The sequence below is a fragment of the Accipiter gentilis genome, chromosome 25, assembly GCF_929443795.1.
Source record: "Accipiter gentilis chromosome 25, bAccGen1.1, whole genome shotgun sequence".
In the NCBI taxonomy this organism is placed as follows: domain Eukaryota; kingdom Metazoa; phylum Chordata; class Aves; order Accipitriformes; family Accipitridae; genus Astur; species Astur gentilis.
The window spans coordinates 14126160-14151733 of record NC_064904.1 but is presented as its reverse complement, the minus strand read 5'-3'; the positions used below and the strand labels follow the sequence as shown (position 1 = coordinate 14151733).

Genomic DNA, 25574 nt, shown 5'->3' with positions numbered 1-25574 from the left:
GGTGACTTATTTTTCTACTCAACTTATTCCTCTAAATTTATGAAGAACAGCAAGATACGGATATAGCTTTGGTTGTGTCTGCAGTGTCCTGGTTCAGAAAGCTGAGGAGGTTTTAAGGGAAGGTAAGCAGCTATCTGTGAAGCTGAAATAAGGTGTTCTTCTTCTGTTTCCCTGCCAGCCTCTTCAGCACGTGCAGAAATTCAAAACTGAGCTGGTGTTCAGTTTGGGGCTGAAATGAAGGACAATTTAAGTGTGTTTTCCCCTTTTTCCGGGTTAATGACACTTTTGTTAGTAGCTGTGAGGAAATCAGTCATCTGTTTGATAAGTCTCTTGTGTGAATGTGAAGTTCAAATTGACTGAAACTGTCTTGCAACTCATGTAGCAATAAAACCTAGACATTTGTGTTCCTTACGGTGAAAGGCCTATGACAATACCTGTGCTTGAAGCCAATACCATTGGAGAAAAATGATGCATCTTGTTTGAAGTTATACAAACATTTGATTAGTCAGTGGTTGCCATCACTGTGGGCCAGGGAAGTCTTTGCCTCGCACTGTCCTCTTTCAAATGTGACTGGTGCTGCCCATCTAGCTCTAGAGTTGACTCAGTTGGGTAGGACTGATGAGAGAGTTGTGGAGGACTTACAAAAACATTGCCCTAATTTCTGTGCTCCCTTAAGAACAGAAGTTGAGTATGGGCCTCTTCTTCCTAGGGCAAGACATCCAGGCTCATTAGTTTGAATTGGTTTTTTAGGCATTTGTGTTTTTCAAAAACAAAGGGAAAGACTATAGTGCTATCAACAGCTAACATTATTTAAAAGGATTAAGATTAAAACACTACTCTCTCTTCCTGGGAAAGTTGCATACATAGAACTTGGGGGCATACCTATTTTTTCTTGTATTTGCCTACTTTCTTAGTATGCATATTTCCAATACAAAAGAGTGCATGCAGGTGTTCTGTGTTTAGAACAATAATTAAAGTATGTTATTACATAGTTAGTTTAATTCCCTCTTGACTTCAAGTTGAAATTATAATGATGCATGGTTTGAAGTGCCCAGAGGACACTAATATCCATGCCACATGGAGTGCAGAGGGGACGGGAAAGAACAGTATTAATTACTAGTTCATCTTTGAATTCTAAATATTAGCATAAAACAAGTCTTGTACTAACCATTAATGGGTCTTCATGGTTGTTACATACACTTCAAAAGAGGCAATCTAGCTACACTTTCATTAATGCAACAAGAAAGTGTACATATAATGGGCTTAATTTATCTTGGACTTCTTCCAAAACTTTTGGAAAGGAGTAGGATGTGGAGACTTGGTTAATATCAAGTTTGTCTGAAACAGTTCAAAGGTGGTAGGAAGGCTGAAAGCTTCAGCTTAAATCGAATAAAAGGACGTTAAGATGGTACCCAGCTGTCTGCATGGTATTGTACAGGTCTCTTTCCAAATGACTTTTTTTCTCTCTTATCTGATTTCATCAATACTTTCTTCTGTTCTTTGCTATTGGATTAACTCAGTGGATTTCTGCAAACTGCTACTGCTAATAACTTCAGCTGTGGTGGAAAGGACTGTATCGTAATAGCTGCAAAGTCATGGAATTATCTAAGATGTAAATTGTTTGTTTGTTTCCTTCTATGTAATGATCAGGCAGAACGTCTATTGAAACTTAATTCTGTCACCCTCTGTCTAAAACAAGTGTTTTCTGGTAGGTTTCCACCTTATCTTTTTCTCCACTGAAATCAGATGCTAGCAGAGAAACATCTGCTGGAATTGCTGCTCTTTTGTCTGTAACTTCTGATTTAATCTTTACTTTCTAATCTCAATTAAAAATCAACACCCTTTGTTCTCCCCAAATAGGATGGAAGGGAAGTCTATTGTTTGAGGTTCTAGCAGGTTTGCAGGGTTGATGCACGTGGGGTTCATTTCAGTTTCCTTCCTGCTGCTTCTGCTCTAGAACCGTCAAAAAGAGAAACGAAATCTGGGGAGGTTATGCTAGGTTCTCCCATCTGAGAGACAGGTACAATACAAACTGTGGCACTTGTTTGACTACCCTCAGGATCTTGTCTCTTCTTTTTGTATGGTGGTAGTATAGCATACCAAATTCTATTGTTTTGGTAGCTGTTATATTTAAAAGAATTTTGTTTCGGTAATTGGCTTTTCTGCTATCTGATTTCTTCTAAGGTGTAGAAGCAAAGCTTGTTGATGCTATTTTATATCCCAATCTGCTTTCCAGAAAACCTCATTGGAACAGGCACATTAACACCTATATCAAAGGATATTTAAAGATGGGTTAACTTTTAATCAGATTGTGTAAAGGTTTAGTGTATGGAGATGTGTTAGGTAAATTAACTAGTAGAGGGGAGCTGTGGCATTAGGAAGGATGATTGAATGCTTTCGAGTACTGGTATTGGCTGGTTGGCACTAGCTCTTTCATGTTCTGCGCTCATCATTAGCTCTGATCAGCTATTGAAACAAAGCTAAGGGATGAGCAGGATGGTTTGTTAAGATTCTGGTTTTAGGTGGATTTTGCTTTGTGTACTTATTCCTTACAGTATCAGTTGTTCTTCCACAGCAGTCATGTATGAACAGAGCATTGCAGTGCTTGGGCAACTGTGGAAGAGCTGGCAGTTGGGAGAAGCTGTCCTTATTGGGGCCTGTTTTCCACATGCCTAAAGCTTTTTTGTGGGATGCTAGGGCTCTGTCCAGCACATCTAAGGATCACCTCCAAGATGCAGCCAAAATCTGCCATGCTCTTTGTAGATTGGAATGCGTGTGGAGGGGTGGGCTTCCTTTGCATAGAAGAAAAGAAGTTTTACTGAATTGTTGAACAATAGTGAGTTTCTGGAAGTTTTTTCCCATGACTTGTTAGAGACCTGAAAGAGAAGGTCTTCTGTTGGTACTGACCAAAATGTTTATGGTGTTTTTTTCCCTACTGGACAGTGTGCAAAAGTTCAAATCAAAAAGTTTACCTGAAATAGGTTTACCTCAGTAGGTATGGCTCCGAAAGGCCCGTGATGTCTTAATTCCTGCTTTCCCACCCCTGTTCCTTTTCATCCAAAGTGTGTTTCCTGAGGTCACTAAGGATTCTGATCTCGGCTCAAATTCTCAATCTGTGGTGTCTGAGCCCTGGACTGAGCCTACAGTGACTGTCAGATACATTGCTACTGAGGCAGACCCAAAGGGCTAAGTGGATATATCTACTGTTTCCCTTTATCAGGAGTACTGTAGGTATCCATGGAGAGAATCTAGGAGCATCTGTTATAAATCTAGGCAATCAATCTGGCTTGCTCTGAAGAAACTGGATCTTATTCCTGTAGTTTGTGTCTGGGATCTTGAGTAATGACAAGGATTCCTTACAGTATTTGAAGATACGTTTTACAGATAGCAGTGTTAAATTTGAAGTGGTTCAGTCAAGTTAGGGAAACTTCTGCAATAAGCTTGTGACTTTTCTTTTGGGTTTTTTTTCCCCCTTACAGCTTTAAAGTTCTAACACTTCTTTCTTGTTAGCTGGTATTTCCAGACTGTCACAGATGCTCTTGCCTTCACAGCTTTTGTGCCAGTCATGCTAGCCTGATCTTCACCCTTCCTATTCTATTCTTCCTCCAATTCTGCCTGGAGAATATAGGTGATACTTTGAAAGCTGTTTTTTACCTTCTTAGACTGGTTCCTGAGGGACTTGAGAGGTGCGGCTTTTAATGGGGGAGGCATTTCTTGCTCGTGCTTCAGCTAGTGTGGAAGAACATGTCTGTCTGGAACGGTGATACTTGGCTCGGTGACATATATAGACAGTGCAGAATCAATTTCTTAGTGGAGTAAGAGTAACTAGGAATAGCATCAGCCTTCATCTATGTTGCATGGATGCCAGTCGGGATTGGCTTTGACTGTAAATAGAATAGCTGAAGTTCGGAGAAGAATTGTGTAATTATTTAGTTATTTTGTTTAAACCTCAGTTTAGTCTTCCCCAAGACAAATACTGGTTTTCGTCTAGTTAAACCAGGACTTTTATCACAAATATGCTGACAAATTTTTGTGTGAAAAATTGCTATAAAATCAGTAAGCTTAGTATTTCGCTTGGCACTTGTCAATCTTCAGTAAGTTAATAAATGATAAATGCTTGCTGCATTTCTCTTATCTTGCCTTGGATGACAGTATGTTCTGCTTTGTGTCACCTGACTTAATCACTTATAAAAGACTGGATTACATTTTCCTCAGGGGAAGTTTCAGAAGCCTATAGTCCTCTAAACCTTTATTCCAAATAGTGAGATCTCCCAATTAATAGCTTTAGCTCAGCTTGTCTTTTTTCTGAATAGCATTTGTTGCATCTACTGCAACAGGTACGTGGCTTGCTATGCATGTATTGTATTACATGGTTTGGTGATTTTTGCAATTATTTTCTTTCATGTGAAATTTCACTATTGCAGAAAGGAGAGTCTTGATTAGATTTTTCAATTACAACTTCTGTCACGGCTTTCAAAGAGGAGTTCTGAGGTTTAATTATAAATCTAATTCAGAACTGGCTTTTGTTTCTCCTTCCCTTTTTCTACTATAACATTCCTTGGTCACAATTTTGATTACCCTGGGATAGATACTAATGGCTTGGGCAGGTTTGTAAGATTCTACAGTGTAAAATTTTTTTTAGTAGTCTTTTTTTTAATGTTAGCCATCAGAAAAAGTGGAATATTTGCTTCAGAACAGCACCCATACTGAAACCAGAGTTCAGGGAACATAAGCAAATGTTCATGGAAGTCTAAGGCCAAGATTATGGAAAATTTATTTTCATTCTTCCAAGCTTTGTTTTCAAACTGGGAACTTCCTGAACTAGTGATTGGTTCTCTGAAGTATTTGTGCCAGTCTGCCCTTGGACCCACAAAGCTCTTAAAACCACTTTGCCCTTAAGCAACCTGTGTAATGTTTTGCCAAGCTTTGCATGAAGTGCCATCTTATTTTATTTCTTTTCTTCTGACCATGGCTCCTGTTAGCTTAATTTGATGCCCCTTAGTTCTTGTCAAGAACAAGAAAATGGATGATCTATTCCTAACCATCCCCAAGGCCTTTTATATCTTTGTAGACTTCTATCACATACTCCACTTGTCTCTCTGCCAGGCTGCAGAGTTTTGACCAGGTCTTTCATTCCTTTCATCAAAATCATTTGGTTCTCTGTTCCCTCTTGTTGCCTTTCCATGGACCTTTGATTTCCAACATTCCTCTCTTGGGGGATGCTATTCATCCCATCTCATGGGGGAGGGAGAATGGAACCAAACTGCTTCCCTCCACCTTCAGTTAGAATCACACAGTGGCATAACATTAAATGTCTTTTTCCTTGTTCTTCCCCCTGTTCTCTAGCCTCCCTTTCTAGCCAGGGTGCACTTTCCAGCTGACTTCTGAATGTTAAGTAGTTATGACATGGATGAGGGCGGGAAGCAGATCTCTTGATCAAAGAAATTGTGTCGAGCTTGTGAAACAAGCTAGCTTTGGCGGATTGAAGGACTAACTGTTTACGGAATTGACAGGTCACAAGATGTGTTTTGCGAAACCTTGTTTATCAATACAAATTTGCATAGAAGAAGTCACAATTGTCATTAACTCAGGATTATATGAGGCTCTCTGAAAACGTGTTTACATTCAGCAAGGTTGGAGGTTTAAATGGCAAGATTTGAAATACTGTATGCCTGTTAATGACAGTTGGCACGAAGAATTCTTAAAGATACTGTGGAAAGAGAAATGATCAGTAAGATTAAAATGTGTATATGTTAGTCCAAGAACTGGTTTCCACACCTCCTAGAATGCCACTATTCTAGTCACTAGAGTGAAATTGTAGTTACTGATCATGCACCTAAGATTAAATTGATTATTTTTTTCATGAGCATTGTGCTTGCTCAGCCAGTTGGAAAAAAAAATAAATAAATTCTGTCATCCTTGATGTATTGATTAGTTTTATAAACAAGTACTTTTGAGACTTGTGATACACAGGAGATGCCTAGAGGTGGCACAGGCAGAAGGCATTTGCAGTAAAATAGAAGTGTTTCAACGAAACTGGTAAATGTGGTAATGATAGCTTGTATTGGTATTAAACATTGATATTTTTCTCGTTTCTTGCTGGAAAGTCTCAGCAAAGGCGAGTTATCGCAGGAGCCCTTGTACCTGAGTAGCTAAGATTTCACTGATTGTTTGGGGTTTTTTTTGTTTAGTTCTGGAAGCATAAGGAAAACAAATTATTTGGAAGCCAATCCGATGGTGTTTGTTCAAATTTAAGTGACCACAGTTGACAGCTTGGACTTCAGAATTGGAACTTAATCTTCCCAATTACAGCAGAGATGTGTATATGCTGGAATCAGGGGAGGGGGGATGGAGTAGGGTGGGGATGAGTAGCAGACAGCTATAAAAAGCAGAGGCAGGAGTTACTTCTATTCCACAGGACTAACATTGCTGTTATGTGTGTAATGGTGAAAGGCACTGCTTTAAAATAGGGATAGGCTCTTCTAGAACCATAGTGTCCTGTGAGCTGAGAGTAGCTAGCAGATCAGCTTTTCTTCAGATGAAGTCCTGACATGACTACTGCTGGGTCAGATCTCCTGCAGTTTTTCTAAATAAGAAGCTAATGACTTGCTTCTGGGTCTGTGAAAAGTGTTAGGTGCATGCTTTCCATTCACTCAAGGATGCTGCTGCTCTGCCTGCAGCAGTTGTCTGACAGAGGGTGCTACCAAAGGTCAGGGCCAGTACAGAGGTATTGGGAACATATACTCGTCTCTAAGATGTCATTTGTTACAAGGTTGAATTGGCTGAGATTTGCTTTGAGTTTCTGTCTAGTGTGCTAAATTAAGAGAAGCTTGTGGAGTCTTTCTTCTGTTGGTTTAGCTTCTCATATATGGATGGAACTCCAGAGAGCTTGCTCTTTGCTCTGTATGTGGTCTGAGGTGACTGCATTAATGTTCTCCCTTGAGGAGCTCTAGTCGGACACATGGCATTTTGGTCTCTTGTGAGATACCTGAAAATGGGTCATTGTTTCTACAGGCTAATATGTGTCTTCAGATGATTTTTAGAATGCCACAGCTAAAACGTTTGTTGTCCCATGATATATCAAGACCCCCTTATATCGAGAAGCTCCTGCTGTATTCTGCCATTGCAGCAGGATCAGCGTTATCTTCAAACCTTCACTTGAAGATCTTCCTACAGATATATCATCTGGTAATGTATGTCATGATCTAGTAGTTTGATCCTCTTGGAGAGAAGCACACTGTGCTCCTGTTGCACAAAGCACTGGGCGCTGCCAAATTGATGTTGTAATACTCCTTTGAGTCCCTCCTTGAAGTTGTTTTATCTTTTAGATGCATGCAGCTGGTTGCTGGTAGGATTCTTCCGCCTAGTTGATGGGTAATTTTCTTTAACTGGAGGTGAGTCTCTACCTGGGTGTTAAATTTGATATATTAACTTCAAGACTGGCTCTGACTTATTCACCTGTTGTTTTCATTTGTGCTCCTTTTGCAATGAAATGAGTCTTAATAGTCTAGACATCTAGATTTCCCCCACCACCCCCATATGCATACACACCCCTCCAGTTTTGACTTTGCTTAGTTCGGGGGAGGAGTGGAATGAAGTGTTCAGACTCATGAAGGTGGAGATACCAGCCTGCTGGCTGGTAACCATGGCAAAAAATACCCTACTCTGCCCCAAAGATTTGCAGACTTCCTAGAGATTGTCAGGTGGGGCTAGTTCATAAAGAGTTCCCCTCACACAACAGTAGGGCTCCAAAGTTTGTAAACATCATCCTGCTTTTGTGACTGGGCCAAGAGGAGTATAACTGCAGTAATTGCTCTCAAATAGAAGGCTTCAACTTGCTCAATTGCTTTCTGCTATCTGCTGCCGATGTTTGCAGTACTCTAACCCAGCCTTCCACAGCACTCCTGACAAAATGGGATTGTTTGGCCCTGGTTTCCAAAGGGAAAGCTTGTGTTTAGGACTTGCTATGCTAGTGGTGCTTACTTCTCCGATGAAGAATAAGGGTTTAGAGGATGGGCATCTTTATGATTTTGTGTGGTGGAATGGCCTTTGCTTTCAGTAGACAAGTTCTTGCATGTGAGTGTGGCTGAAATATCCTTCAAGTCTCAAAAAACAGCCTCCTTCCTGCCCCCCCCCCCTTCCCCTCCAAACCAGGGAGCTTTTCTTCCTTCAGTAAAGGTCTCCATTATAATGTCTGCTTCTAAAAGATCAACCTGCAAGCTTGTTCCATCTGTCTGCCCTTAAACCTGTGTTGAGGATGAGTCCTGGACCTTCTCAGAATCTTTCTTCATTTCTTCCTTACTCCCTTTGCACTTCTAGTTTATTCATGAGGAAGTTGTAAGAACTTGCTGCAGAGCTCCTGGGGAAGGAAATGGAAAATGCTTGCCTTGAAGTCAGCTTTTTAGGCTGCTTGGGGGAGGGGGAGAGGTGCTGCAAAAAAAAAAAGGGGGGGGGGGGGGGGGGGAAGCCCCCAGACCTGTGCTTGCCTCACTTGTCTGGGAAACCGAGTATGAGAGTTGACTGTGCTGATCAAGACTTAATGGACTTGGTTGTAAGAAATATTGGTGATGACTTACTCCAGAGGTTAAGAAAATTAGACTAGTAGTAAGAATAGTGATATGCTGCTGTTCTTTGACCTGCTTTTACACTTGAAATGTTCAAATACAAATGTTGCCTATACTTGATTGAGGTTTGAAAGGAAACTGTATTGACTGGTGATGAGACCATGCGTTTACTGTGTGAGTATGGAACAGGAAGATAAACATGGGCTCTGGATTTGTTTAGGGGCCATGCTTTTTTCTACTTCATAGCCAATTTCTGATTTCTTCCAAGGTTTTTCCCCTGTAGAAACTCCAGTCAGTCCTTTTATTCACATGAAATTGATAATTCTTTGTCTGTTGGAATAAAAGTATTTTAATACACAATAGCATGTTATTGATGCAGAAAAAGTCAAGTACTGATTTCAGCTCAACCTTCACTTTTTGCGTTTTTCAGACTTTGAGTTGGAGAATATAAGTTCTATACCTGACTGAAAGTGCTGTCAGCAGATTGATCATCTTTCTTGGGATGAAAAGTCTGACATGTCTGGTTTGCCAAAAAAACCCCACCTTTTGAGTGTTGATTTGCAAATATCAAGGTAATAGTAATAGTTCATGAAAAGACAATGCCAAACCAATATTACAGGTCTTGTTTCCCCTTTCCCCAGAAAGGAGGTCGCTGGGATAGTATGGGGAGTGTTTTGTTTAGTGTAAACAATGGAATAATGCTTTGAAGTTGCTTTTGTCAACACCAATCCTGAGAAAAAACACAACTGAAGCAGCATCACCAAGATAAACAGGCTTAATTTGTATCTTTCCAAACTACTTGGCATATCTGTTTAGTTAACTCCTACAAAATGGTTCTTTCATAAATCTGTGCTCTTCTGCAGAAGTGTGCTGATGGTCTTCTGACTTTAGCCTTTAACATCTTCTGGTTTTTTATTTGATGAGCACAAATGGTGTCTTGTGTTTAATTCTGTCTGGAAGATAAACCTAGACACCAAAGTCAGTAGAATCTATTTTCAGTGCTGTATGTTCACCCCCATCCCCTCCCCCTCCAATCTGTGCCATGGTCACTTTTAAAATATTTTCTAAATATTTTGCTAGTACTAGTTTAAATGAATAACAGATACTACTTCGCAAAGCTTTTCTTATATATAAGAACAGGCTGGAATGTGCATGTCCTGCTGTTGTGAGGTGCTAGTCATATCAGCCGACGGCAAGAGTTCTGTGCAAGTTAGAAATGCGGGTGTGGTGGTGTGTGTGTTTTAGGTGGAAAAGACTCATGAATTTGGGCCATTCTTAGGATACTTGTTAGATGTTAGAAAATATAGAGTTTTCCATTAGATTTATGCAGGAACTTGAACACACATATCTGTATCAATAGCCTTCTTACCTTAAATAGCTCTTAAGCAAGCCTGTTCTTATTAAAGATACATCAAAGAGCCAATACACCACTGGATGATGTGATGTGTTTAATGATTTGCAGTATGGCTAGACATTAGATTCTGGACAAGAGCTAAATTAATGCAAGTTCTGTAATTGTTTTCCATATGCACAATTTAAGACGGACGTTGTCTGGTGTAAGTATCTGTGCTACAGAAGAGTTACTTGCAGCTGGTGCTAGCAAAAGATGTGCTGGGTTGTCTTGTGTTAGACTTGCTGTTGAAAAGTACAGAGATGACTAATGCAAACCAATGGTGGAGCTTTTATAAAATGGGTATGTCCATTACGTAAGTTAAAAATATTCTTCAAAACTTATATCCATTAATGTTATTCAGCCTATAGCTCTTACTCTGGTTATTGGGCAGGGTTACAGTATGGGCGAGTGTATGGATATTAAAATTTCCACTAATAAATGTTTTTGATAGTCAAACAAATGTTTCTGATAGTTAAGCAATAACTGGAAAGCTCTCAGGGAAGCATACCATGAATATACTCAGTAACACAGATGCTTCGTTCTAAGTTTTCAGCTGTTCTCTTAAAGCAACGTGCAAAATTCTAAAGAATTTAAGCAGATCTAGTGCAAGACTTGATGCTTGTGGTGGTGGGAGAGAGGGGGTTTTTGAACCAGTAGTTTAAGGATCTGTTTCCAATTTTGAGGTGTAGTAATTGCGGTGTGACAATCCATCATGCTACCACGGAGAGGAATTCCTCTTCAAAGTTATTGACTAGCTGGAGGAGAGGAAGAGGTAACAAGTTGTGTTGGTAACCTTAACCGTCTTCTCCAGAGGTAGAATAGCCACAAAAATCACTTTATCATCTGGTTACGTTCTTACTGTCTGTTAGGGGTTTTTAAGGGTGACTGTGTAACTGTCAGTAGAAAGCAGGAAGTTGCACAACTGAGAACTGTCCCAGCTGAAACTGATCTTCCAGTAAACATCCATTTGTCTGTCAATACTGTTTACTGCCATTTGAATAACATCTCTAATCTGCAAGTGTGACTACAAGCCTTCCTAAAATGTCACGCTCCATGTGCTTGCTCATGTGTAAATGGCCAAGTGCTAGCCCGGTAGCCCATAAGTAGACATGTGGAAAAGAGGCTATGGGATGGCAGTAAGTGAAAGGATTTAATAGTCTGGGTCTTGTCTTTGTTGTGTATGTTTAAGCTTTTTGTAGATGGGCTTATAGTTCTTGGTGGTCACCAGTGGGAGGATGGTAAAAGCAAATGCTTGAGATCAGGCCTGTGGAACCTGGGGCTTGCAGAGCCATGTCCTTGCCCTGCCTGCCACCAGGAGGCAGCACGAGCTGTGCGGGCTCCAGAGATCAGTTATTTGGCCACAAATTCAGTTGTTCCACATCTTGGAAGAAGAGCTGTGTGCCAGCGTCATAGTTGCTTGTAACATACTATTTTCTATAAGGCAGTAGAGGAGTATTTTCAACTCCAGAGTCTATGCCAGCTTAGATGGTCAGATTTGCCACCATGGAGCTATGGGGCTCCTTATTTTAAGCATCTTAAAATTGGTAGAATGCTTCTTTATCCCCGTTCATACCTTCCAGCATGAGCATGCTGGAACACTGCATTGTGTGGAACTCTCTTGATCGACAAAAATTCCCTAGCATCCTAGGCAAAGATACAAATCTGTTTTCAATTGGAATGACGGGAAGGCATAGTTGACTGATCTGTTTCCTAAGACAGCAAGTCCAGCTTAAATTTTTTTCCGCCTTAGCCTGTGTGGGCAGTCAGATGCAACAGCCAATTTGCAGTAGGAAAGACCAGCACTTTCATAAGATCAGTAAGTGGACATCTGGAAGCACTTGAGCACAATTTTGTACTTCTAATACAAATCAATGGAACACAGGAAAACTGAGGGATATGTTAGAAGATCAGTTGTTAAAAGCAGGAGAGGTGGATAACAAAGCTTTGGATCATGCCATGCACTGATTTGCAGAATTCTGCCTAGGTCAGCACTTAATTTTGATGCAAAGAAAGGAGACTTGCAGTTGCCAGAAGATAAGGTTACAGCAATACTATGTAGTACCTATTTTCTGGTAGGATTCGCTCTACATTTATTTTTCAGGTAGCAGTTTAGGAGAGGGGTGGCAGGTAGTGTTTTCAGAATACAGTAGGATCCTATGCTGCTTCCGTAAATGCTGAGATTGGGGTGGCAGGGCAGAGCAGGGAGTTGGAGGGTGAAGCTACTGAAATGCTCAACTAACATTTGTTTTCAAAAAATTTGTGGAGTTGAGTTGTGCTATGTTGTCATACCTTAGAAGTAGAGGCCTTTGCTTTCTCAGCTGATCTCTATCAGTTGGCCTTTTCTAAAGGCAGTTCCAGCTCAAGTATGCTGTCCAGTATAGTTGCTGCTGAGCTTCCTTTTTCACTCCTTCCTTGACTGTAATAATGGAATATCACCTTCCCTAGCATACATCTGAAGCTGAAAGTACAGAAGACAGACATTTTTCAAAGGCATAGTTTGTGGTTTACATGTTAACGTAACTAAGCAATAGAAAAATACACACTCGGTTAAGTGCACTTCTGAATAGACTGATTCCTTGCTGCAGTCATGAAGGTCCTCAGGCAAAGAGCCCTTCTGCTTAGGGTGCTGCACTGATCTGTTGCTGCTGCTGTTCTAAAATGGGGAGATTTCATTGTTATGATCAGCTCACCTTGGTGGGGAGGCGAGTGGCATACAAAGCACTTATGGGTTTTCTCAAAGTAAAAATATACATCTCTTGATGTAATAGTAAAATAGTTCTAAGCACTCTATGAAAGATAGCTGAATCCTTACATAATCCTCTTCCTAAAATGGTGCTCTTAATTTCTTGGCTGAATGTCCCCAGGTCCATGTGAATTCATAGGTTGTTAGCCTGTGAATTCTGTGCACAAAGCTTGTCTCTGCTGTATTTAAAGAGCTTCAGGTTTTGGTGTGGCTTGCCTCTAAGGACAAAGATATATACATGAGGGTTTTAGGATAGTGTTGCACTAACTCTTTCTGTTGTTGGAGGTTTTTTCCTCGGTTTTAAATGTATGTGAGAATCTTGGTGTTAACTGGGACAAGTTGGAAACTATCAAAGCTGAAGGGTTTGACAGCTACTCTTGTTAAAACAGGTAAACATTACATGTATGTGTAAGGAAACTTTTTCCTAAATAAGTTTAGTTTTTGAATATCAACATCTATCCTGTATATTTGGTCATAATCCCAAGTAAAATGCTTGAAGCCTAGCTTTAGTGAACTAAAGCCTTCATGGTTTTTTCCAAATAATTTTAAAACTGTCTGAAATAATGCTTTTCCTCTTTCCTTATGGGGAAGTATAGTACCAAGTACGCTTCCTTTAACAATTATGTTTCTGCCGTGTCTTTTGCAGGTCCTTTTTTCACACTACCCCTTTCATGAGAAAAGTCTAAATTCTTGATAGATGCAGGGTAGATTTTTGTATGTTTCTTCTTCAGATACATTTTTCTAGAAAACAGCAAACAGATCTATTATATAGACTTGATTTTTCATGTGCTTCCTAAAGGATGGGTCTGATTTTATTCCTTTTTTTGGTCTTCAGTTGCTTAAGTCTTAAATATCCTAGCTGTTTCCTAAGGTTCAGAACCCCTCACTTCATTCAAATGTTTTAGGGCTACTTCTGAAAAGGATTTCTGTGGCTAAGAAAAGCTGAGCATTAGATGCAGTAGGAGGAGAAGAAGAATAATTCAGTCCTTGGTTGGGGGAGAGGGGGAGGTATGTTTTTGTTTTGCTGTTAGCATGTTTTGCCCCACAGTTTTTAATGCTGTTATATTTCATGCTTTTGAGAAGATGCCTTCAAGGGCTTTCACATGACAGCAGAGAAGTGAAATTTTTAACTGCTTTCAGTCGGCTTTCTTGTAACAGCAGTATCTGCTTATTGCAAATCACTGTTTGTGTCTGGTGTGTAACAGATAGTATTTTATTCTATCTAACTGGTGTCTTGTTTCTTTTCAGAGATCATTCACATTAATAATAGAAGCATGGGATTGGGATAATGATACAAAAGGTGGTGAGTATTTATGTAAAACTTGCAATTTTCACTTACTCTCTGCTATGTGTACACAGATTTGGGGAGGAGGGAAATGGTATGCTGCTGCAATTAGCCATCCCTCCAAATGAGTCTGAATGCAAACCTGCTGTCTAAATAAAGGGCATGTACAAATCCAAGCAGTGAATGTTGGGTTAGGAACTATGAAAAATTATTACTGATAGGAAAAAGAATGGACAGTAGTAAGTGAAGGTTGTAATACATGACTTAATTATTAGCTTTAAAAAATGTTTAAAAATCATGGTAGGCCCTTTTTTAAAAAAAAAGAAAATTGTGTTGTAGAGTTGCACTTTAAATTCTCCTCAGTTTACCCATAACCATGTTGTGCAACAGTTTACATTATCAGGTAAACAAATAAGCATTCTTGCTCCCCATAAAGAAACCATGCTTGATGTTTTGGATGAAGGTGTTTTAAGTCATGGTATGATTCCTTCTGTGTTTGTTTCTCCTCAAGTACTGAAAGTTACCTTGCATTTCTGGTCTGTAAATGGTAATGGTCAGTATCAGAGCAGAGCTATTGATCTGAAGGAAAAGCAAGATTATTGTATAAATACTTAAAAATCTTGTGAAGGTGTTGGTTGCCATATTGTTGCTGAAGTAGGACTCCAGCTTGAACCTACTCTTTGGTAATGGCTTACAAACATGTCTTAAAATAATCGATGCTTTTGGCTATGTGTTAAGTGAACTTCAGACTTTAACGTTTTGTATGGTTAATTATGGACTATTTAACCTTAGCTTGGATCAATATAGAGAAGAAAGTGTTTGAACATTAAGATGGCAAAGGTTTATGTCCCAAATCATCATCAGTTTCTAATTATAGGTTCCATTCTGTGCTGCTTCACTGACCATCCTTATCAAGATGCATCAAGCATAAAAAATTGGCAAAGTTCAATTGAATTTAAGGCTGTGTTAGGAGTTTCAAGGTCCTTTTCCTTGAAGATTGGGATCAGTCCCATCTCCATTTTCCTGACGGACATTCCTAAATTAGAGATTTTTCTAACATACTCTGTCTCCAGTGACAAAGTAATGATGAGTTTGTAGTTTGTTCCTGAGCCCACCCTCTGTTAGATTAAGCTTCTTGTGTCTTGTTTAACAGCTCCTTTAACCTTTTCTAATAGGTATGTTTTCTTTAGATCTCTGCTAATTCATGTTGCTGCAACCCTTCAGTTGGTCCACAGCCTTCTTGAAGGGCTCTTCCCAAAGCTGGACATGGTATTCAAAATGAGATCTCTTGTGCTGAGCAGTGTAAGCCTGAATCTTGAATAAATTTAGATATCCTACATAGCAACAGATTGGAGGCAACCTTTTGAATGCTTTGTTCAAAAAGTATTACATGAAGTTAATTCCTTTAAATAGTTTCCAGCTTGGGAATAATTTACTTAGAGGCAGCTAGTACAGCAATTAGTGGAATATTCATGCCCCAGCTCTAGATAGCAGATTAACTCATGAGATGGTATAGAAGGGAGTGAACATGAAGAGCCTATCCTGCAAAACAGATCTGTATCCATTTAACTTCTGAATTTTGTTTTTTAATAAGCTACTTAACAAATAATGGTCTTGTAACTTGCTATGTTTATGTCTTAGAATCTGCAGAATTGTTCTGCAAACCTGTAGCTTTAAAACTCAACGTTTCTTTTTAAATACACTTGGTAAGGGGACAATCACTTTAGATTTCTGTTAAGTCTTTCTTAGCTTTTTAGTTTTTTAACATGCTGTAACAAATCTGTTTACTTGCATTGATGTAACTTTTTTCCTTGAACTTCAGACCAACAGGATATATAGTGTCTTCTGGAGGGCTGGTGGGCCATCTCCTTAATTTAAGTTTCCATGAACTCCAGGAGTCTGTATGTGTCAGATGACAACTTAGCTCTCATGAGAAACTGCTAATGGAAGTTGAACTTCCCTTTAATATAGGCTGCCAGAGAGATGCTGTTAAGTTGTATTGCATCTGAAACCTAGAAGGCTTGTCATGTGAATTTAGGAAGGCTTTCTTGGCCTGTAATTTGGCAGAAGACTTAGCTAAACGCTTGTCTTGGTTAAATGTTTCAGTAGTCTGTTTACTGATTCCATGATACAGACCTGTTGCTTTGCCATGCTTCAATTTAGACTTGCATGTTAGATTCCTAGGAAGAATTCTTAATGCTGAAGTTTTTCATTTGTGGTTGGTTTTTGTGGGTGTGGGGGTTTCTTTTGGTTTTTTGGGGTTTGTTTTTTTTTTTTTTTGAGTGGTCTTGGCAGGGAGTCCTCCAGCAGGTTTTGCCTTTGTGAATCTGTCAAGATGCAAAGACACTACTTACCTTGTATTTCTGCAAGATGTACTGAACTGCCTAACAGGGAAAAATCAGTAAAAATTCATATCTAAGAGAATAGGAAAGGGAATATGGCAACTCCTCCAGAGAAAAGACGAACAATATCTGCATCCTGGAGGGGTGAACAGAGTTATCTGTGGAAAGCTGAACTCCCTAACATATCCTGAACACTACGCTGATCTCTGGATCAGGTTACATGTGTCTTCTGTTGCTACTGTAAGATAGATTAATCAAAGTAATTGCAAGAGTCTGTTTATAAGCTGATTAATTGGTTCCAAAGTCAGGTTTTGCTTTCCTTTAATGGGTATGAGTAAGGCTGAAAGTTAAATGCAGGTCCTGTGTTCCAGCTTGGACTTTCAAGTGGGTATTTAAAAAAAACACAAACCCCAACACAATAACAAAAAACAACACCAGCCCCAAAAAAGCCTAAAAAAACCAACAAACAAAAAACCCCCAAACCTGGAAAGAGGGGGTTCCAGTGAAGAACTTGAAGATTTAGAACAGCTGTTATTCATCCTCCCCTCTATGTCTTAGCATCCTATATTTTTCCTTGCACACATCGAAAGCAAGAGAAGGGTGCTCAGAGCAGATCTGTGAAGTACCATCTCAAGAACAAATCTGGTAGGGCAAGTGTTTCCCCAATACTTACCTCGAACTACAAATTCTAAGGGGCTTTCAGACACTGATTCATGAACTACTCCTGTGCTTTTTTTCCTCCTCTGTGCAGCAGGGTTGGCTCGGAGGGTAGCTTGTGGCAGTATAGTGTTACGGCTTGTTTGCTTTGGGAGAGTGGAGGAGGGGGAGAGGAAACTGCCTTAGATACAAAGTCACTGTAAAGGGCCTGTTCTCTGTCATCTGTCACAGCAGTTAACTGCTTTCCAGGTAAGTGATTTGACTTGGCAAACTTTTAGTTATATAGCAGAAGTCTTGGCAACACCTAGCCCGGTGCTGCCATTATGAAGCAAGTTGGCATCTTCATGTGTAAAGTAACTTTCCATTTGACTACATGTCTACCGCAGGGATACAGTGGTTGCCTTCCTCTTTCATGTTAGTCTGTAGGAGACTAATCTGTCCTTATAGCTTTTTGAAATGGTTGCTTGAAAAATGCTGAAGAGAATGTGCTTCCTGAGCTGGGCACCTCCTGTTCCTTTGGGCATGAAGTCCATACACTACTGTGTGTGTTTCCTTGCAAACAGCTACCAGCATCACTTTTTGTATTGCCCTGTGACTGGCTTGTTGGGAATGTCTGACCTCTGCTAAAAGTTAGGGTGTTGATGAGCAGTGTTCTTATTTAAGTGCAGTGATGGTTCCTGATTGCACAGTTAGATACTCTTCAGATGAGGCTTTCTCTTCCAAAAATCAGATGCTTTGGGAACATTAATTAAAGAACCACCTTTTAGCCATTATGTCCTTTTATGCAAATGTCTGTTTCACTATCTGCTTTTCTAGAGAGGCTTGTAGAAAACCTCTTAGTCATCAAGGAAGAGAAGCCTTATTGCTTCTGAGGTGTATTGGAGGGAGGAGGTTCTAGTAGTGTATGCTGCTTTTTTGACTAATAGCCAGACAAATGCAGTTACGCAGCTCTTTGCCTTTACTGAGGGCTAAAGGTAACTTGTGTGAGTTCCTAAGGGGAATTTTAATGGTAAACCAGATGCAGGGAGCAAACTTGTCTCATTAGAACGGTTAAACGTGAGACTGAATATCTTCAGAAACACTTTGGCATTGTGGGGGAGGAAGGAGGAACCTCGACAGACATGTTCCTCCCTGCAATTACAGATCTCTTTGGAAGATGCACATTCTATTTGGGATCAGTTTTAAATTTGAAGTAAAGCAGAATTCTCATACTTACTCTGGTATTTAAGAATTTAGCATTAGAAACTAAATGTTTTGGAGTTGATTTCCTGATGCCTTTTGTGGTTCAGGGTAAATTATTTGGCTTGCTTATTTAGGCTGTTAAGCCCTACTTTTGCTGATATAAGCTAGAGGAAAAGTTCTTAAGACTCAGAATACATTCTTTTTCAGAGGAGTTTGTGAAGATAAAGCTTGAGTGTTCAAAAAAAAAAAAAAAAGGAACTAATGGGTTATTTCCCCTGTTCTTGACCCCAGGTATCAAGAGGACTGTTCTGCATAGGTATATTTGCAATGGCTGTAATGCTTGTTCCAGTTGTTTAACTGAGCCTGAATCTGCATTAGCCTGAAGATGCTTGATAAGCTTTTTATTATATAAGTCACTCCTTTAATCTTGGGACCTGTTCTTCAGTCCATCTGATGCACTTTGAGAAAACAGTTTCATAGCAGTGGCTGTTGCAGCCATTTTTAATGAGCCTGTGTTGCTGATAGCTGGAAAATAGCTCTATAATGCCTATTTGCTATTTGTTCAAATTCTTAGACCATTCAATGATTCAGCATTTTTCCTTTACAGTTTTTCAGATCAATAGTCATTAGAGAAGAAGATGATTATAAAAGGATGTTGAATCTAATCATGAAGCTTTTAATGGTGGCTGGTGGTATGATAGATATCCTGTTCAGTCAAAAATAAAATGCAGGCAGCCTTTTCTAGCTTGCATGTTTCTTGTCCACTCTGCCACTGACCATGTGCTGCTGGATGACAGAGGAATTCACATGCAGGATTTAGAGAGTTAAAGAACAGGGATAGACATCAGTGTGTCTTGTCTAGCCATAAAATGTTTTATGCAGACTAGTCCAGGTAAGCATGAATTGTAGCCTATACATGGCAATACCACTTTTAATATTAAAGCAGAGAGATACTTTGAGTTCTTGAAAATTGGAGAACCTCTCAATGCTTGATTAAAACAGCTTTTTTTTTAAAGTTCAATATTCTTTAATTTTAAGGGGAAAGATTTTATGGTAGAAGCAAGCTTGAAAAAAGATGTTAAGGTAACAAAAATACATTGCAGGGCCCACTACTTCTGTAGCTTCCCTTTTCCTTTAATGTTGGAGTGACTGAAAACTGTTGCTTGAGTCCTTTTACACACTGAGGAGGAAGTGCAGTTTTGTTAACAGATGCACAAGATACTTCTATGCTGTCAATAACCTCCTAGGTGAGAAACAGTCACTCATTTGGTTTTATCTTCTAAATAGATTAGGTTAATGACTTCTAGAAAGAAAGTAGGTGAAATGCCTTTGCTGAAAAAAGATAGTTTAGTATTGCTTGCTCCCAGCTTGGTGTGTTTTATATTATTAATAATCTGAAGTTTAGACTTTATCTCGCTACCATTGCAGCCTCTTGCCTTGTGCAAGTTTTTGGTTCCTCATTTCTTTCAACATGAATTTTAAACTATCTTTATTATTTAAAGAAGATAGACTCTGAAGCTCTGAGCTGGCAATATTATCGCTATTTCATAAATGGGTGTGAAATTCATGTATAAAAGTGGAGCTTGTGTACCTTTTTCTTGTCCTTAAATAGTGCTTGGAGTTCCAGCTACAGCTTGCAGAGTCACCTAGAAAAATTCTTGCAGTAGGATGTTACCAGATCTGAATAGTGAAAACATTTGAAAATTCTTATTACTGGGGTTACTCGCTGTCTATCTTTACCCTTACTGTGCTTTGCTTATTCTTAACATTTACTGAAGCAATCGTATAATTTCACTGTACTGACTATAATTGTCTCAACTCCTAGTACTGAAGCTTCTATACCAAGAATCAAATGGATAAAAATACAAAATGGATATTCATAAAAATGAAAATACTTTGTGTTGGCAGTTCCATAATCTTATATCCTGGAATCCTCTTGTCCCATGTGATAGATAATACTTTGTGCACATTTGGTCTCAGTTAATGAAACCTGGCAGTAGCAGTGCTGCTGCTTTCTCTGAGGGCAAGGCAGGATCCTTATAGAGTATATTGCAACAGTGATCACAATTATCGGTAGTTCCACTGGGGATAAGGATAAGTAGGATACAGGGTTGAGAATGGCCCCTTGACAATCCTGGGTTCACTTGTATATTTCTTCTCAAAATGTCAAATACTAGCTACACCGTGTTCTATGAAATGCTTGTTAAAGATAATTTTCCTTTACTGTAGAGAGAATGATAAAATGGAAACAAGTTAGTTTATGTACATAATGCAAGCCTACCAGAGTGTTTATGATTGCTTAGTAATTTTGCAGCAAATTGAGTATACTATGTTTTGCTTTATTTCTAAAATTAAACTTGCACTATAGAACTTTAATATCTCAGCTACTAGGTTATGCAGATTTTGCAATTTTATAAGAACAGAAAGGAGCCAAAAAGAGCCTCAGATCAAGATAAAGCTGCTAGTTGTCAGCGTGTGGGTGTGGTATGTTTGGCTGCCTTGGAAAATAAGCTATTTCCTATGGATTATGTTCCAGGGGTTTTTAATATTTCCTTTGGGACACTTTTTTAAATTGGCCTTCCTGTAATGAACTTTGCAAGGCAAAGGAAAATTCAGTTATACAGTAGATCTTTATCATCTTAACATTTTCTTTACCAGGTTTTCTCTTAACCAGTTAAATACTTTTGATTTGAATTTATATGCTCTTGTGTGCTATCGAACTTATTGCCTGTTGAATTTACCTTTTTTTAAAAAGGTGAAGACTTGTTAATAGAACGAGTGGCACATGCTGGCATGATCAACCCGGAAGATCGGTGGAAGACACTACAATTTAATGGTCCTGTTGCCCATTTTGAAGTACAAATAAGAGTGAAGTGTGATGAAAATTACTACAGTGCTCTGTGCAATAAATTTTGTGGTCCTCGAGATGACTTTGTTGGTCACTACACGTGTGATCAAAATGGAAACAAAGCCTGCATGGAAGGTTGGATGGGAGAAGAATGTAAACAAGGTAGTACTGTGTGCTTCATTTTAGATTAGCTCTAGTGTATATATGTTAAGTATAAACTGCAGGAGAGGTTTCTGTAGTGTCGGGGCTGTAGCATGTTAATTTTAACACATACAGACTTTGTCCTTTGAATACAAGTCTTTGAAAAAAACATCCTTTATTGAAGAGTGGAGCCTAGTGCAGGATACAGTGTTGCTTCTGGTGTGTGCTATGGGGTCTACACAACAAATTCAGGATTCGAACTAGTCAAACATCTTTTTACTATTTGACTTTATTCAATAGTGGTGTTACTTCAAAACAAAATGATGTATCACATCTGTTAATGTAAGATTTTATTGAACAGTGTTATCAGTAGTATAACTGTAGACTTTAATCCTGTAAAAATACCCTTGTAACACTATTTGCAAACGAAAAGGTTTTAAGTGTAATGTATGCAAAGCTGAAAGCTTTTTGATACCTCTTAATATGAAGAGAAATTCAAGTGCAGTCCTCCTTTTTAATGTACCACTCAATCAAATCTCTGCGTTTTGCCTTCAGTCTTGGTGAGTAATTAGTGCTAAAATTACTTGACATACTCTTATTTCTGTTGAGGGCTTCTTGGTTTTGTTTTCTGTTCCTTGTCAGCAAAACCTTGTTAATGACAAGGGAGACCATTTTTAGGGCTTACTCAAGGTCATGTGTATCTTTTGAAGCTTGGGATTTCCAGCATAATGCCAGTCTAATACCAGGTTTAAAAAATAACTGTATTTGATAAATATTTCAGTGATGACACTCTTGCTGCAAACCTATTCGATATGAACTTTTTCAAGGACTTATCTTAAGGTTTGGGGTTTTTTTTCCATAAACAGTTGTAATGGGGTTGTGGTTTGTGAAATAGCTAGCTGGAAGCAACAACTGTTGGAATATGGCAAAAGGTAGTCTGCTTTGCACAAAAAACATATAGGCTAAATGACAGAAGCCCTAGCTGAACAGTTCCAGATTGCTGCTGTACTGATGGATACCTAGCTGCCCAGACTAATGCCTAAATCTTTTTCTATTTACAGCTGTATGTAAACAAGGATGTAATTTGCTCCATGGTGGTTGCAGTACACCTGGGGAATGCAAGTAAGTCTGTATGCTTGAGTATCTTTTTTTGTAAGTACTGATTCTTCTAGCATTTTCCATGTATATTGCTACTTTTTAAAAGTCTACTTTAAAATGGAAAAAATTCTATAGAGGAACATGGATGGAAATAGATTTGAAGTAGATTTCACATGTGTAAGAACTGCATATACTTCATACTGTTTTGCAATCCTATGCTATTTTTTTGTACATATAGGCCTGAACAGATTTGCTTCATGTAATCCAAAACTATGCCTTTATCAAGTGAGAATAATCTTTTTTCTTTTCAAAATCCTTAGGAGCTTTGATCTCTATGTACTATTTGTTACCCTCAAATAAAAAGGGGAACTTTCTCTTTGGACTGTTATGACTAGGAAATGCTCACAGTCCTAGAACACTCAATATACATGTTTGATGACCAAAATATAGTAGACTTAGCTTTTCTAAGAAAAAAGGGGTTTTTGGTGGCAATGGAGATACAGTAGCAACCCCAACCGAAACTTTCTACCCCAGGTGAATGTGGTTTTTGACCCTAAATTCAAGAGAACAGTGTCTGAAATGTTCCCTTAACTTGGTGATGAAGCCTAAGTAGGCTCTGCGATAGCAAAAGGAGTTGATTGTTTCCATGTAGGAGTTCAGGCATCCAACATAGTAGGTCAGGGGGAAATGGGTGTTATTTTTACACTGGCTAAATAGGACAGGTCTACTTGCAAGTTTGGGATGCTGTAAGTTCTTGAGTTTCTTTTGTGGTCAGAGTTGTATGCATTGTTGCAAGAGTAGATTTATGCAGTGATTCCTTTGTAAGCTGTAGTGAATCTGCTTGCTTGGAATGATGTGGAACTGAACTGGCTGCCAGAAGCCTGTTCCCCGAGAACTGACAAGTACCATTTGTGGCAAGCTGTGATAGTTTAAGGCAATTCTGCTTCATCCTCCTACTAGTAACTAGCCATCACAGAAGTGGCAGAAATAAGGTGCAGGTCACTTAGCTTAGGCTTAGAGCTAAGCTGGGGTTGAAGTGCCAGTTTCTGAGCTGACGTGCAAACAAGTCCCACCCTGCTGGAGACCCTGAAGTTTCTGACAGTGGGGTATGGTAGATAACAAAGTAAGTCTTAAATTATTGCACCGCAGAGTGGTTTCTTAGTTCCTGAAACTTCCATCAGATGCTGCTGTCTTGTAGAAAATTTGGTGTGTTGTAGCTCTCAAATCTGACTGGAAACTGTAAATTCCAGTGTATGAAGTGCAGCACTTGAGTGCATTTGCAGTTTCACTTCTGAAGAGCTATAAAACTGCCCTTAAAAGATGTTTTTCAAGGCAGATATTTAAACTATGGCCTCCTTTTTGTAGGAAAGAATATTTCTATTTAGTGTTTTTTTGTGATCTTTTCATATCATAAAATATTTTGCTTGTGATTTCAAGTATTGTGTGGCCCTACTGCTGTTGGTGATTATATTTTTTTTTTTAGGTTACAAATAGAGATTGTGGTTGAGAGCTGGGCCAGTATCACTTCTGCCTAAGAAGTAATCCTTTCCTTGAGCCTTCCAAGAACACATTTTTCCCCTTGAGAACCTACTCTAGTGAATTTTGATTCATATAAGGGTTTCTGGAGTCCTGTAGGTATCAAAGGAGTGTGAATGTTTGCTTTTCGAATGCAAGGAGCCTTTGAATAAAGGTGGAAAAGCAACAGGTTTAAGCAAATGCAAAACAGTACCCTTTGGGGGGAGGTGAGAGGGGGTGGTGCAGTTTCCTTCTTCGCTTTCATTTTTCTCATACCAACTGTGTCTGGGAAGACAGAAGTTGGAGAGGAGGAAGAAGGTTTAAAGAAGGGAATACAAAACCTTTGAAGATGGGGGGGCTGGGTGGCTATGGTACCTTTTATTTTTTAAGGTGTCTGTCAATAAGTAGTCTCATACAAGCAAAGCCTGTCCTCTCAGCATGTCACTGGCATGAAGAAGCATCTAGTGTTGTAAGTCTAGGTGCCCCCTTCTAACCTGCCCAGCTAAACAAAGCTCACAAAAATAACACTGAGTCTATTGAAGGACTCTGACCAGAAATCTCACTATTTTGTTAGATGGATTCTCTCACCTGAAAGAAAGTACCCAGGGGAAGGAATAAGGGACTTAATGTTTCAGATGGATTGTATGCCATCTGCCTTCTTTCTTAATGCCTATTTGCTGAAGCAATAGATCTGTGATCAGCAGGTTGAAGGAAAACAATGGCCTTTCTATGTCTGGCCACTCTATTTGCAGTATTGCAGAAGGTTCTCAGCTACCTCTTTAAATGTGATTTGGTAGCTTGAGCTTGTTCACATAGGTATCTTTAACTTGTATTCTGTAATAGTTATTAGGTTATATTACAAATGTTGCTTTTAACCCAAATGGGTAATACTTTCTGTAGAAAAAGGATGCTGAACTAAAAATAAGCAAGGCTTACAGGCATGACCTTTATCTTCAGCAGTGTAAAGGAAGCTGTTATTTAAAAGAAACAGCTATGTTTAGTGCTATTGAATTATAATCTAGATTCCTTCATCCTGGTTTTTGGACAGTTTGCCACTGTCATATAACAGGTGAAAACAATGTCTTTTTTCTAATTCAGAAAGAAAATGAAAATGTGAGAAAAACATGGGTGAGATGTATGGAAATCTGCTGATGCCAATAGCTACTTGGTTGCCAAAATCTGCGGTGGCATTTATAAATAGAGAAGTTGGAAAACGTTTTCCATCTTCAACTTGCATGAACATGCAGGTAACTTAAGCAATAGCTCTGAGGCTTCAGCGTAACTCTCACAGAAAGGACCTACCCTCCGTGCTTTGATGTTCCAGTGTAATTTAGAGCTGTTCTTGGATTAAATGTTATACCAAAACCAGATCTTAAAAGTAGCTAAATGACTGCAGACTGTTAATAAAGGATATGCCATCAGCTGTAACTGTGCATTGTCTGTTGGGCAAATTCATGTAACCATTGTTTTGAGGAAGTTAGGGTGGTTTTAAGTTTGCCATTTCTTTTGTTGAACTTTCATGGATGGAAATTAAGTAGGGGATGACCTGATGTCTCAAATGACCTGACATAGGAAACAATTTTGTGGTATGGCTGGGTCCAGGTGATAAGTTTTTGTCATTGTGGAGGCAGTTCAGCAAAAATAAAAAAATTACTGAATAATGAGCAAAAATACTTCCTTGAGGAAAACAAAAGCAACTTAGCTGAATCTTGCAAGGATGGGAAATTGCAATCTTAAAGTAACAAAACAAAACAAAAAAACCCAAACCCAACCTTTATCTGTATCAAGACTCAAAGTGTTTGGTCA

General features: G+C 39.0%; 1 protein-coding gene across 2 annotated transcripts in view; it reads left to right on the top strand.

The window, feature by feature from the left end:
* Window positions 1-25574, top strand: part of JAG2 (jagged canonical Notch ligand 2) — a 73002-nt gene that overhangs the window by 13717 nt on the left and 33711 nt on the right. The window contains exons 3-5 of one of the 2 annotated variants that reach the window (XM_049828825.1): window positions 13949-14003; window positions 20922-21176; window positions 22217-22277. In XM_049828825.1, coding sequence (XP_049684782.1) covers window positions 13949-14003; window positions 20922-21176; window positions 22217-22277 — 371 coding nt within the window. The remainder of the gene's footprint in view (window positions 1-13948; window positions 14004-20921; window positions 21177-22216; window positions 22278-25574) is intronic. The other variant, XM_049828826.1, reaches the window with a different exon arrangement.